This window comes from Siniperca chuatsi, linkage group LG23 (assembly GCF_020085105.1).
Source record: "Siniperca chuatsi isolate FFG_IHB_CAS linkage group LG23, ASM2008510v1, whole genome shotgun sequence".
Taxonomy (NCBI): domain Eukaryota; kingdom Metazoa; phylum Chordata; class Actinopteri; order Centrarchiformes; family Sinipercidae; genus Siniperca; species Siniperca chuatsi.
This window is the reverse complement of record NC_058064.1, coordinates 14,047,089-14,061,405: the sequence shown is the minus strand read 5'-3', so window position 1 is coordinate 14,061,405 and position 14,317 is coordinate 14,047,089. Positions and strand designations below refer to the sequence as shown.

General features: G+C 41.4%; 1 protein-coding gene across 17 annotated transcripts in view; it reads right to left on the bottom strand.

Moving 5' to 3' along the window:
• Window positions 1–14,317, bottom strand: part of cald1a (caldesmon 1a) — a 341,833-nt gene that overhangs the window by 15,320 nt on the left and 312,196 nt on the right. For 8 of the 17 annotated variants that reach the window (XR_006376780.1, XM_044185616.1, XM_044185607.1 and 5 more), the window contains 7 exons: window positions 8,978–9,115; window positions 5,784–6,213; window positions 5,651–5,683; window positions 5,447–5,557; window positions 3,650–3,762; window positions 2,319–2,586; window positions 172–309 (listed from right to left, as the gene is read on the bottom strand). Coding sequence is in view for 15 of the 17 variants with exons in the window: in XM_044185616.1 (XP_044041551.1) it covers window positions 172–309; window positions 2,319–2,586; window positions 3,650–3,762; window positions 5,447–5,557; window positions 5,651–5,683; window positions 5,784–6,213; window positions 8,978–9,115 (1,231 nt within the window). In the remaining 2 variants the exon portion in view is untranslated. The remainder of the gene's footprint in view (window positions 1–171; window positions 310–2,318; window positions 2,587–3,649; window positions 3,763–5,446; window positions 5,558–5,650; window positions 5,684–5,783; window positions 6,214–8,977; window positions 9,116–14,317) is intronic. The other 9 variants (XM_044185619.1, XM_044185611.1, XM_044185618.1 and 6 more) reach the window with 3 other exon arrangements.

The window sequence follows — 14,317 nt, the reverse complement described above, 5'->3', positions numbered from 1 at the left end:
TTGAGTGGTAAATCTACCACTGTTATCATTATAAACTATATATGTGCCGTGTGAGGACTAAATATATATATAGCAACAATAACTATGAAGCATGGGGCTTAGCGAACGGTCAATTGGCAAATAAAACTGGGCCGACACTCGCAGGGCAGAGTTTAAAAATGGCGGACTGACCTTCAGAGAGGAGCCTCGAGGGCTGACACACTTGAAGGGTCTGTCCTCCCCGTCCATAGTGTCTTCCACCTTCTGTCTCTTCTCAGCTGCCTCTGCTCTCCTCCTTTCAATCTCCTCCTTCATCTTCCTCTTCTCCTCCTGAGAAAGACAGATGTGTTTAGAGTTGAGGCAGTTCAGCAGATTTGTTATTTCAACAGGGACCTTTCTGTTAATTCAATTGTAGCATATGTAGGTGGCGCTCTGTTCTTTGCCAGCTCAGCCTTGCCGGATATTGCTGCTCATGCTAACTGCCCATTTCTCTTGTATTTACTCTAAACAAACCACTGTTGCTGCTGGAAACCTAAAACATGCTTCCTGTACACCAGTAGATTTTGCCTGGGAACGAACTAACAGGCCCAGAGAGTTTGGTGCAGCAAATGCAAAATCTTTCAAGAACTGTGTATAAGTTGAATGACTTTCATGTAACAGAGAAAATGGAAATGTACTTATATTATCATGGGCATTATATTGAATAGTATAAGTCACCAACATGACAGACAGCCAGTGGATCCAATCAGGAATGCAGTCGACCCAGACAATAGATATGTGCCACTTCCTAATTGATTTGCTTATGAAGCAGGTCAGGAACAAATTCAATTAGTCAGAGCAAATTCTTATTTACAGTGATCGCCTGCCTCAGGAAAAAAAAACATTTTGGAAAGCTTGGAACATGTAGACTATCAACAGTTTTTTTTTAAACAATTAATGTATGAACCATTTGTACTGTATTCAGAAGAGGGCTGTTGCTTGGCAGTATATCAGCCCTCACCAGCAGCCTTGTCTTGGTTAATTAGTCTCTCTGTATCTCTGGGCCATCTTTTAATTACAAACCAAAAGGCCTCATTAACATCACACAAGAGGAGAAGAACAGGGGCAGATAGCGAGAGACGGGCCGCCGCATTCGGAGCCAAGATCAACAAAGAAGACCAGTCAGGGTAATAGTGAGAATGCAGGGCCTCAGAGCGAGTGGATGAAAGGGAAAATTAACGACATTGCGTGGTTAAATACAGATGTGAACACATAGGAAGGAGGAGGTTATCACATTCGAGATACATAAGGATGAGGTCGTTATAAGAGGAGGAAGAAGGAATGACATACATGAGTTACGAGGGGGGACCCAAATACGTTGATGATAACAGTGAAGTGTGGCGAGATAACGTCACCGCAGCGCTAGTATGAGTGTGATGCATGGGTTTCAGCTCACACAGGTGTAAAACAAGGAAAGAGGACGTGGGTTGTGAACTTTAAAGATATAACTGGAAGAAATGAGTGGAATAAATGAAACCAATAAGCTTAAAGTCAAACTGATTTTTTTTTTTTTGAGAAATAAGAACATATATCCTTGGAGTGTGTTGGCTTGTGCACCTCTTTGGTCAAAACTGTAATCATCAAAAAGAAGAAATTAAAGTTTTATTTATTTTTCTGCAGTGTTAGCCCTGCATTAGTGGGGGTGTGAATTTTTGGTACTAACTGATGATGTCAGTGCTGGTAATTTGATTGGTGCAATATCTGTGTGGGCCGGCACTAAAAACATTTATATCACTTCAATTCCAACCAGCAGGGGGGCTGACGTTGTTAGCCTTTTCTTTTTGCTGCTACTACGTGCGCTACTCCATCAGTTAGTTACTTTGCATAGTGATTCAAATCACGGAGTGACATACAGAATGTTGAGCTTACAGGACTGCTCGTTGCTTTGAGATTTGACAGTCTGGACATTTGCCATCAACACAACTGGATCCATGAAAGAGACAGCTAATGCTAGCTAGAACCACTCTTTTCTATAACGTAGAATGAACACAGTGGAGCAGGAGCTTGAAAATGTGGGTGTTGAAATTACATGAACAAAAAGTAACATCTAGTGGAAATCAGTGCTAATTAGCAAGCTAAGCTAACTAGCTTCCACCACAAAAGCGGAAGCTTGTCAGCTTAGCTTGCTAGCCTCCACTTTCAAAGTGAAATACAAGCTTCAAACAAATGTTGAATTGTTGTATTGGGACAGCGCTATGGGTGCTTGTTGAAAAAGGGAAAAACATAACTGATCAAATGGCATCCATAAAGTGACTGATTCCCCCCAAAAAAACATTATAAAAACATCCCTCATTCCCTACCTCCTCTCTGGCTTTTTTCTCCGCCTCCTCCTGCTTCTTCTGCCTCTCCTCCTCCTCCAGCACCTTCCTCCTCTCTTCCCTCTTCCTCTTCAGCTCCTCTAGCTCGGCTTCGGCCTCCTGCTGCTTCTGCCTCATTCTCTCAAACTCCTCGCTCTCTGCGTCGTCGCGGCGCCGCTTCAGCTCTTCCAGCTTGCGCTCTGCCTCCAGGCGGGCAGCGTCGTCTTGGTCGTCACCTGCGGACGCCTCGGGGGAACGTACACTGCCGCGACTGGGACAGACACACAAACACGGGTCAGGGCACACATGCAGGTCACAACAGGAACAAAAACTGTGCAAGTAGGACGCAAAGCAGGTTGACATACAGGTAAACACTTGACATTTGATACAAACTGAATGTTTAAACATACACTAGAAGAATTTGTCTCTTTCATGGACAAGCAAACACACACAGACAAAAACACATGTGCACACATACAAATACCAACAATCACCTTTGCAAAGATAATGTTACAGCACATCTCAGATTTCATCCCGTGTTTACGCTGGGGACTAACAGTAGGTGACCCATGTCCAAAACACACTACTGCTCTGCTACGGCTGACTGCTGTACAAAAACAGCTCGTTTGCTTGAAAATCTGATTCAGATATGCTTTTCAATTATTTTGCAGATGCCTTAGGCAATATTTCCATGCTTTTATACCAGCTTGAGCCACAAACAATAAATGTCAGACTGCAATATCAGCAAGTTCCTGTCTGATTAAACTGCCCCTGTTCAGCATGTGCAAACACTGTGAAGTGTTACGACAAAGATTTTCAGAATAATACCTAATAAATTCGGTAAATGCAGACTTATTTAGTATTCTTTAAAATGCACTGCATTTTGTTTTATGCTAGCAATAATTTTTTATCATAGGAATATGTGTGTTTCCTCTCACTTCTGGATTTCTTATTTTGAAAAGTAACAGCGAGCTTTGGTTGTTAGACAGCTTGATCTTCTCAACTGACCCTTGTGTCAAGAATATTAAGTTACTGCAGTACTTTTCCACAACTGACCAAGTGTAGACAGGCACTGATATATCAGCATACGGTCATAATTGCCCAATATCTGCTATAAAGCAGTATTATTATTTCTCCATTATAAGGTTTTACTGCCAATATTGGGGCAACTGGGGAATTTATGTCACCTATCACTGTCAAATTCATGGCAACATGAATTTTGATGAGTTTTATTGAAAAATGTTTCTTGGATGATTCATCAGACCTGGCTATCCCCAATTTGGCCTCAGTGGAAACCAGCAAGTCACTTGATGTGTGCTGTTGTGTCTGTGTACCTGAGGGTCCTCTCAGGTTTCCTGTGCTGTTTGGGAGCCGCCTCCTCATACAGCCCTCCGTTCTGCTTTCCCTGCTCCTCCCTCTCCTCCCTGGCCCCGCCTCGCTCATTCACCTGCACAGAAACAACAGGGACGGTGAACAAAGATGCGATTGGTGGGTAGGCCAAATGGGCGGAGCCTGTCATGTGACATCACGGGACGTCAAACGAAAAAGAGAACAAGAGCACACCCTAAACAAAATAACACAGAACATCACATAACACAGCGTCCACTCCAGAATTACTACTGAGACAGGATTATGCAACATGTGATCACGATGGGAGTGTCTCCAGCTGTATATTTTCTGTCTCTGAATGTTAACCATCATCAAAAACACGATTCAAGTTTTGTAAATTATAATCATTATGTGTCTGAGCCCAATATGTACACTGCCAGTCAAAGCACCATATATTATTAAGCTGTAACACAGAACATAGAGTACATTTGTCTTACTGTTGTTGCTAAAATGCACAGACTGTGCTAGATAACATAATATAGGCTGAGCCGGTGGACCTTTTCAGCACACCTGTCTTTAATAAAGCACGCATTAAGACTCTCTTTACGACATGCAAGCTCGCTCATTAATATGTACTTACTGTAACTGTCTTTTGCAACAGTCTGAGATTTAGCAGGCTCACGTCAGCTCAAAAACAGAGGAAAAAAATCACACTATTACTTGGATGAATAAGAACAGGGAAAGAGCCAAGAAACATGATGTGTCTTTGAGAACTGCATCAAGAAACTGAAAAGAGCTCTGGCCAAAAGAGGTCAGACAGACCGAGACTGACAACAAAATGAAATGCTTAGTTCATAAGGGTGTTCTGTTTGTGTAAGAGAAGGCTACACAAGAAAGCAAGTTGGAAAATATTCACTTTTGGGGGAGTTTGGGAGGCACTAATGGGTTGCATGATAAATGGAAGCCTTTATTAATGCATGAAAAGAGTTCATAGGCTTGCGTGGACTCTAAAAACATACTAAACTGCTGCAGATGAAACATGTATTGTGGGCAGGTTTAGGATTTGTAGTTCATCAGGCCATTGAAAAGACACAAAAAAAAGTCACAAACAATTCCCCTTTCACTTGGACATTTTCGTAACTTTTGTCTTCTAATTTTTGGGGGGTTCTAAAATGCCTGGTGTAAAACATTTGACTGGAAGTATACACATGATCACCTCATAATGTCCCCTTGCAGTAAAGTCACTTATTTTAAATTACATATTGTTCCTCTGCTACAGTGAGTTTTTGGAGTGGAGTCAGTGTTGCTGCTCTCATAGCTCAGGTGGAAGACATGCAGAAGACACAGTGACCACTCTGTGAGGCATAGCATTAACTTAATCAAAAATCTGACTGCATGGCTGCAACCACACCTCATAAAAAAACGTCGGCTCCGTTACTACCAGTTTGCAAATGGTGCAAACTGTGCTGTGACGACACGAGGTGTCTGGGTAATTTCAGCGTCTGGCTCCGACATAAATCACATAGTAAACAAGATAGCCTTATGAAGAGAATTTTCTGTGGTTTATTCTTGAGGGATTTCTGTTTACATATCTCCTCAAAGATGCATCAAGACACTGAAGTTACCCAGAGAGATTGTCTGTGCTGTGCATCACACCTCTACTGAAAATCTTACCACATGTATGATACCTCATCATCCTCTGAGTGCAGTATCTCAGATACCTCATTGTCCTCTTCAGTGTCATGTCTGAGTGTCATAGACTTGTTCTCTGATGTATAATCTACATAATCATCCTTGGATACCTCTTCAGCCTCCTCTGATGCAACTGCATCCTCCTCAGCCTCTGAATTTGTTGCCTTGGCCTGGTTTGAACTCTCACTGACTACTGAATGTGTTTCTTCTTCAGCGAGTTCCTATGACAAAAGGTTTATAGCGGTTCTTTGAAAGAAAGGTCAGTGAGTGACTCCAGAATGTGCAGTAAGAAGTCAATAAATCAATGACCATACCTTGTTTTGAATTTTAGGTTCTTCAGTTGATTCCTACAGAAACAAGCATCACATTTGCAGGGACTGTCAGCTACAAAAAATACAATACAATAAATGGCTAAAACAAATGAACAAGAACGAACAGGTGACTCACCTGTTCTCTCAAGTAAGACCTTCTCGGTTTGTCCTCCACCACTTCCACTTTCTGCTCCTCCTCTTCATCTACACCCTCCTCTGCTTCCTCTCCACCCTCAGGAGCAGCCTCTTCTTCCTCCCTCGGCTCCTCTCGCTCCTTCTCCTCTCTCCTAGAGCTGTACATCTCTGTCTTCTCCTCTTCATCCTCATTGTCACGGTAACGACCCCTACGCCAGGAGGATGGCCTCTCCTCTTCTGCGTTGTTTTTCTCCGTGGCGACGTGGTCGTTGTCCTCACTCACGGTGGGGTCCAGCTGCCTCTGTCTCTCCAGTGCCTCCTTCATGCGTCTCTGCCGTCTCTCCTCGCGTTTGGACATGCGCTCCTGCAGGGCTTGTTCCTCGTCGTCTCCGCCGCCTCCTCCATAAGAGCTGCTCACAGTCTCTGTCACACTAGGAGGAGAGAGAGGAGACAAACATTTCACTGTGTGGTCTCTAGTTAATGAGGAAGAAGCCTTGAGGTCAGAGCAACAGAAGTCGGCTGTTAAGAAAATGTGGGCAGGGAAACTGAATGCATAATATTATCTCCTGTTATCATTGAGATGCCCTTGATCAAGGCCCTATAACTCCTAACAGTTTCATAGTGGTTTAGTGGCAAGAGACTTATGTTCATTTTTAGCAGCTGTCAGGTTTGCATGTGAGTAACTAATGTGCAGCAGGGTGATGCTGAAGGAGCATGAGTTTGGTGCTTTGAAAAGGACAAGAAAAAACAGTGACTTACACTGGCCACTGATACCAAAGAAATATGCTCAAGAGCACGAATGCTCAAGCAAAGTCTCTCTGGGTTGCAAAAAAGACAAAATAAAATTCTGTGAAAGGAAATCAAAGTTTACAAAGAGTGGCTGCCACATTAGAGTCAGCTCTTTAGCCAGTATGTGGAGAATGCTGACAATTAGCTGTATTGATAGATCTTCACCACAGATATTCTTTAAAATAAACTATTGGTCAGGCCTTAAAATAAACAGAGAATCAGTAAATTTCTCTTGGATTCCAGGTCTGGGCTTAATTTTTTCAATAGTTCTTTTGCATACATTCACTCAGATAGCAGAAGATAGTAATGTTTACCATGTTCACCATCATGCAAATGTTAGCATGCTAACAAATTTCAAATTTCATGGCAATCTATCAAACTGTTGTTGAGACATTTCACCACAAACCATAAATGTGAACCTCATAGTGGCACTAGAGGAAAAGTCAGGGAATTACCAAAATCAGTAGGATTCATTCTCTGGGGACCACGGATGTCTGTACAAAATTAAATGGCAATCCATCCAATAGTCGAGTAGTTGCTATATTTAAGTCTGGACCAAAGTCATGGACCAACTGTCCAACTGTCCAACTGACCGAATGACTGCATGGCTAAAAACTATGTATTTATATACAGTATCTTTCACTCTACCAAATACAAATTGTACATCCATCCACCTCACTCCAAAGAGCATGACTCATAATATTCTGACCTAAAAGTTTGGCAAACATTATCCTTGCTTCTACACAATCAACAATGGCTAGTCAACAGTAGGTCCTGCCTCAGCATCCTCCTGCACAATCCCGTTGTTGTTTGACTGGCCCAGGATGTACCGCTGAGCTCATAGCGAAACATTCACACATCCACAAAGCAGTGTCTGTGTTGCTAGATGTCAGAGCAACCCACCTCTTCCACTGTGGCCAAGACGATTGATCTCATAGCCTTAAACTGCATTGAAATGGCTATTTAGCCACTTTGTTCCTATGTCTTTCTGATAGATAGGTACGAGTTGGTTGTTAATTTGACAGCTGGGACTGGGAAGAAAGTGTCCAATTCTTGCATTGGTTGATTGAAATGTATTGGTATTAAAGGATGCAAAAAGAAATGCCACTTCAATAAATTTCATCATTCAACACCTGACAGTATTACAATATTAAGTCAGCTTATCCACCATAACTAGGCACAGCAGGCCTGTCAAGCTTTGGATTTATCCAAATCTTGAAGTGGTGTGCATGGGGCTGTAATAAGAGCAAAACTCTATATCTAAACATTTTGGAGGGTGGTGTCTTTTCTTTTAACCTTTCTAAAACTCAAAACACAAGAGCAAAAGTGTGAGGAATGGATTAAACAGTGTGTTTATCTGCTCTAATGTAAGCTGCAAATGTTAGCATGTCTGGCTAGCTAGCTAACTACTTGCCAATGCCAATCAGCACATCATTAATTAACTACATTTGATTCTGAGGTTAAAAAAAGCCCAGTTCACAACTACTGTGTAATATTTCCCCACCGTGCGGAAGCCGGCCCTGGACGGCATCAGATTTTAGGGGTGTTAATGTTAGCATCTATTCTGCTCTTTATTAGATTTGGGGGAGTTTACACTCCAGCAACTCTAGCCAATGATACCTGAGATGTTACTAACACATCATGGTATCATTGGCTATAAATGTCTTAACCCTAAAAGGTTTTTTTTAAGGTAACGTTAAAAGTGAAACATACTGTTTGAAAAGTACATAAGCTATGCAGCCAAACAGGGTTATCTTAGAACAAAATAACTGATTTAGCCTTTTAGCACAATATCATGTATATAGCCATCAGGTGCATATTTAAAAACGCCTTTCTCATTTTAAACGAGTCAGAAACATTCAAATGTTGCGTGGACACAGAGTTTTCAACCAACTTATGGAGCTAACGTTAGCTAGCTAGCTACAGCATATAAAATTTGCCAGAAACAGTTATATCAGCCAGCAAAATCTGACATTTCCAGCTAGAAATTATAAGGCTGCTTTTGTCTACTTCTGTCTACCGCCGTTATAATTGTAAACTGCATACAGTATGTGCTGTGCACGAATGAAAAGCTTGACATACATAGCAACAGTAACAGAGCTTAGCAAACAGTCAATTGTTTTATGAAAGAATAAAACAATTGACTGTTGTTTCCACTTCCCAGAAGTCTTTTACAGCAGAGGATGTGAAAGAATGTTTTGTGGCATTCTTCTGAGTTGACCTGAAATTTTTTCACACATAAACAGGACTCACATTGATTATTTATTGATGAAGTACAACCTCTTTAACTGGGCAGGATGATATGACATTTTTTTTCCCTCCCTCTTTCCTGTTGCTCTTTTGCCTATTTGGCTGGTGACTATATATTTGTCACAGACAGAACCTGTGTTGCTATATGTGTGTCACCTGTGACTGTTGGTCATGACCAGACTGTCTGGCTGTCCACTGGGCTCCTCACTCTCCCTGCTCATCAGCCTCTCCTGGCGTGCCCTGCGCCTCCTCTCGCGGGCCGCCTCCTCCTCATCATCATCATTTCTTGCCAACCTGAGGGAGACAAAAGAAAAGAGAAAGAAAGGGTGAGGAAACAAAGGGAATTTCCTTTTTTTCCTCCAACTTTCAACCCTTCACCTCCTTCTCCCCTTCCTCAATTTGGCTTCACGGTTAGAAACTTCAAAGTGAACGATTCTTTAAATTGGACTGTAATCATCACAGTGACCAAACCTGGTGGATTTGTCCAGACCCCCCTCCCCACGCCCCTATCAAGCTGACCTGTCAGCTGTGCAACAACCAATACTTCTTATCGTGGCAGCAGTTTTCACGAGCTGATTAAAACCCAGTCTGGAGACACAGCTTGGCTGAGGATAAGAGAGAGCCAGAGAAACAGTGCTTGTACTGGTCCGGTCAGTGTTGAAGCAAACTGGAGAGGTGTGTGCGTATGAGTGTGTTTGTGCACTTGAAAATAACCACTAGCCTTAAAAGTTTAGATTTCTACAAGGAATTTAACACCACATTAAACCTAGAAATCACATATTTCTTGAGTTAAACTGAAGTTAAAAAATCTCTTGTGTCAAAACTACTTAGCAGTATTTTGTGCTGATATAGGTGGAGCAAGCTTTGTTTTAAAGATACTGCTTCTTGTTTTAATAAAATTCTAGACACATGGTTAGTTTTGCTGAGACACCCATTTCAACACAAATATCACCTTCCTAGTTAAAAAGGCATAGTTTGACATTTTCGGAAATACACTGTTTCGCATTCTTGCTAATTCTTCTTATCTGTATGCTGAATATGAAAACTCATTAATTAACACGTCATATCTTGTTTATTCAATTTGTACATTTTATCTAAATTTTTATCTTCAGTAAGAGCCAGGCTAGCTGTTTAGACTGTTGCCAATTATTATGCTAAGCTAAGCTAACCAGGTGCTGGCTGTATCGATCTTCGTCTAACTCGTCTAATTGTCTAATTCTCAACAAGAAAACGAAAAAGTGTCGAATTTTTCCTTAAAGAGAAGTAAGCAAACTGAGGTAAAAGAAAAAAGATCTCTTTATTTTAAAAATAGGTGGAAGGTGCGTTAAGATATTATCTCTTGGATACTGCTTCTTGTTTTCATAAAATTAAACACAAGCTCAGATTTTCCGATATACCCACGACAACACAAATATCACTTTACCTTAATTTTTTTCACAACCTAAGAATGTGTGCATGTATATAATTAGAAAAATAGTCCACCCTTTAATATTTTAACAATGTGAAACAGTTCCCCTTTCGTGGTGTATTTTTCTTACTACTATGCATTACTGGTCAAGCATACAGTAGATGAAGCAAGGTCAAGGCAGGTCATGTCTAAAATATATATAAAAATAATTTTTTTGCATTAGATACAAAGAATTTGAGAACTGCTTCTTTCTAGTCTTTCCATCTTGCCCTGATATTAACTGGGATAAATCCATTGTAAAAATAAAACAATGCCAAGATCTACAAAGCACCCATATCCTTAACAGAGCAAAATCCAAAGCAGACATGCAGTGGATTATACATGTCTTTATTAAGTGCAGTGGTTTAAGTAAAAGGGTGCGGCTGCATGCACTCATCAACACAACTCTATTGTTCACAATCTAGCTGGCTCAAGAGCTACTGTATATTTATGTGCTTAAATTTGATTGAAAGCAACAAGTTGAGGCTTTTCTCTGGGGTTGGTCCAAAGTCATTCTGGGAAATTCAGGATATCTAACTGAAATAGAAGTAGACAGGTTTAGGGAAAGAGGCTACACCCAAAAAGTAAAGTATATTTGATGCTGTATTGCAAATTAAAGAACCATAAACAGAAGATATTTAACAGTGCAATACTGCCAGAGACAGAATTTTACCAAATCATTTCCCAAACTGCTGTGTTTCTGGCCACCTGACATCGATGAACTCAGCTCCATGCCTGAGCTGTGTTGCCCCGACTGACCTTTACACTCCCACTGCTTACCACATGCCTAGCTACCTAACATCACAGCGCAGCCTTTGAGGTCAGCCAGCGAAGCATGCTTTTGCATGTTAATTGCAACATGTGTGGTGAGCCGGGCTAAAGCTGCTGGAGTTTATGTTTAGGTTTTACAGCTTGTGAACAAGAGTTTCCTTCTTCCTTTCCTTCCCCTTCGCTATTCCCCCACACCTCCTGTTTCTTTCTCTCAGATAGGGGAATGTTGTCATAACAGAACAGATGAATCTGTTAACGCCCAAGCTGGAGCTATGTGACGGCGACATCAGTGATGTCAGGCAATGCTTTGCACATTTACACTTTTGCTGAACACCAGCCACTGTGGCCACAAGTTACAATGACAATATGTAATGGTAAATGCTAAAATGTAGCATAACAAAGCACAAGAAGAGGAGAGTCAAAGTCAGCAAACTGTCTAAAGTTACATTAGCCACAATGAGCTACTGGTCAGATCAAGTAAAAAAACGTATTGAAGTGAGTAAGGGTGTGTTTTATTGCTTAAGAATTCAACTTTTTATTTGTAAGAGGAAGAATGTGTTATTTCGTTTTGCTTTACGTTTTTCCTACAAATCTTAGTTTTTTTCACTTCCATTCATAATCCGTCAACTTCAATGGAGGTCTCCTGTAGTAGAAAGTATATTAACTCTTATTTAAAATGCCAGAGTGATATGTTGTTTCTGTGAAAAAAACAAAAAAAACCAAAAAACGAAACAACTGCTTTAATTCCCGAAGGACTGCGCCATCCCAGAAACAGCACCAAATGTCATGAGAAAAATGACAACTAAAAATGGAACAAAAGAGTCCTTGGTGGCAATGACGACGACAATCTCAGGGTTAAAGATTCCTCAGTAGGAGAGAAGAACAAACTCCTAAAAGCTGAATTAGCATTCCTGTCAATCACAGCCTTGGCTAGAGACGCATTCACAACCAAAGCCCTGATTTAATATCCCTTTCCTTACCGTGGCCCCAAACTCTATCAGCATACTGACACAGAAATATGGGGAGAGGTGGAAGGGGGGATAGGGAAAGAAAAAAAAAGAGAGATAAATAAAGCAAGTGAAATGGAGAGTGAGGATAAAGAGTGGAAAATGAAAAACGGGAAAGGAAAGGGCATGCACGATAATGGAAAAAGGAGTAATCTGCAGATTTTATCACAGACGACACCTTTTCCTGTACAGTATGATGTGTCGCCTCAGTTATAAACTTCAGGTATGAGTGTCAGTCGGAATATAGTATGCAAAAGATGCCCTTTTCTTGGGTAGCCAAGTACAGTATGCAAGTACAGGAAATTAAAAGTCTTGTTACACATGTGCATAAACGCCTCATTTTTGTTCGCATGCTGCACAGTACAGTAAAGCAGGATTCTGCACTCACAAAGCAACTGTCTGCGTGGATCGCACAGACAGACAAAGCATCGACCATCGGCAAGCTTATTAGGGAGAAATATGTCCAAATATTTTCTTTACAGCAAAATATCTCAGAAATGTCAGTGAAAACAATTTGGGAGAAGCCCATGAGAAAAGACTTCTTCACCCCTCCTCAAGAGGAGAGGGACGGAGGGAAGGGTAAAGAGGAAGATAGAAAAGAAAAGCTCCTGTGAACAGAGGAGAGGAGAGGGGAGAGGAGGAAGGGATGGAGAGGGAGAGGGAAAGAGGGTGGGGGCACGGCTTACGCTGTCAGAAATACTGACCCATTCCCACGCTGGCCTCTCTGGACTGTTTCCCTTCCTACTGCCGGCCCAAAGAACCACAACGTGCCCCATCTGTTCCCCACCCTGCGCTCTGCTGGGCCGGCTCCCAAGAATACATAATGTTAGCCGTGATAGAATTCCCCTAGACTGCATTTATTCTTACTTGCTGATGAATGAGGCAGTACAGCATGCACATAAAACATAAATATAAAATTGTACACTTGTACTTGTGGAGAGTAAAAGTAAGATTAAGCTTAAAAAAATCTGCAAAAATAGCTTAACTCCTTTCCAAGCTGATGTGTTAAGTTAGAAGTTGACATATGTGGCTCAACCTCTCCCTGCCTATCTCACTTTATCTGTATCTTTATCCCTCTCTCTTCCTGTCAGAACCAAAGGTTTACGATGCAGGACCGGGTCATGTTTGGAACGGTCCAATCACCCAGGGCGGGGATTGTTTGGCATGGCTCATTCACGGAGGATGGGTGTTATTTCCTCGGCACTTCCTGGTCTCTCGGGGGGGAAGCACAGATGTCAAGAATGAAAAGGAAGATGGTGGAGAGAGAGCGAGAGAAAGAGAAATTGGAGAGGGAGAAGGAAGATGAGAATGATGTGGTTTTGAAAATTTAAGTGGAAGAACAAGAAGAGGGGAGCAAGGGGAAGATGAGAAGAAAGAGAAGGAGAAGGAGGTTTTGGAGAGAAGAGGGAAGGAAGAGAGAAAGGAAAAAGAAAGAATAAGGAGGACAAATGGTTGAAAATGAAAGTGGAATAAGATAAGGAGAAGGATAGGGGGGCAGAAAGATAGGAAGAAAGACAGTGACACCCAAGGGAGAAGAAGAAGGGGATGCATAAGGAATGAGAGTAGGAGATGGAGTATGACAAGAAAGAGAAGGAGGAGGAGACAAGAGGTAAATGGCAAAAATAAACACTTCCCAAAACAGACATCAAAGAAGAAAAGCAAAGTCTTTTCCAAAATCAACATTCTACATTCAGCAAAGCCTTAAATAAGTGACGTTCAACATTAAAGGAACAGTTCAACATTCAAGGAAATGTGCTTTTTTGCTTTCTTGCTGAGAGTTAGAGGAGAAGATTGATACCACTCTCATGTCTGTACAATAAACATGAAGCTACAGCCAAGAGACGGTTAGCTTAGCTTAGCATAAAGACTGAAAGAAGGGGATTTAAACCACATAAAAGTCAAAGTGTAAAAATGACAAGTTGTGGTTTTGCTGGAGGTTATGTGCGGGACTATTTTTCTTTACTGGGTGCAGTGACTAGAGTGATATTAATCTTATCTAAGTCTAATGTCAAACTATTCCTTTAACGGACTCACCATTGTGGTCGTGCAGAACATCTATGTGCAATGTGTAAATATTCTGTTAAGGCTAAGCCTGGGCCAATGAACTGCTGCATTTTTGTGAACTATGCATACTGTCACTGCTACAAAAGAAGATATTTTTAGCTGAAGCAGATACCCTTTGGTCACTGAATTGACTGGGAAAATTCCACATCCATGTGCTCTCTTCGGAAAAGATGGGGGGGGAGTAGTCAAGACATTGCTGTTTGACTG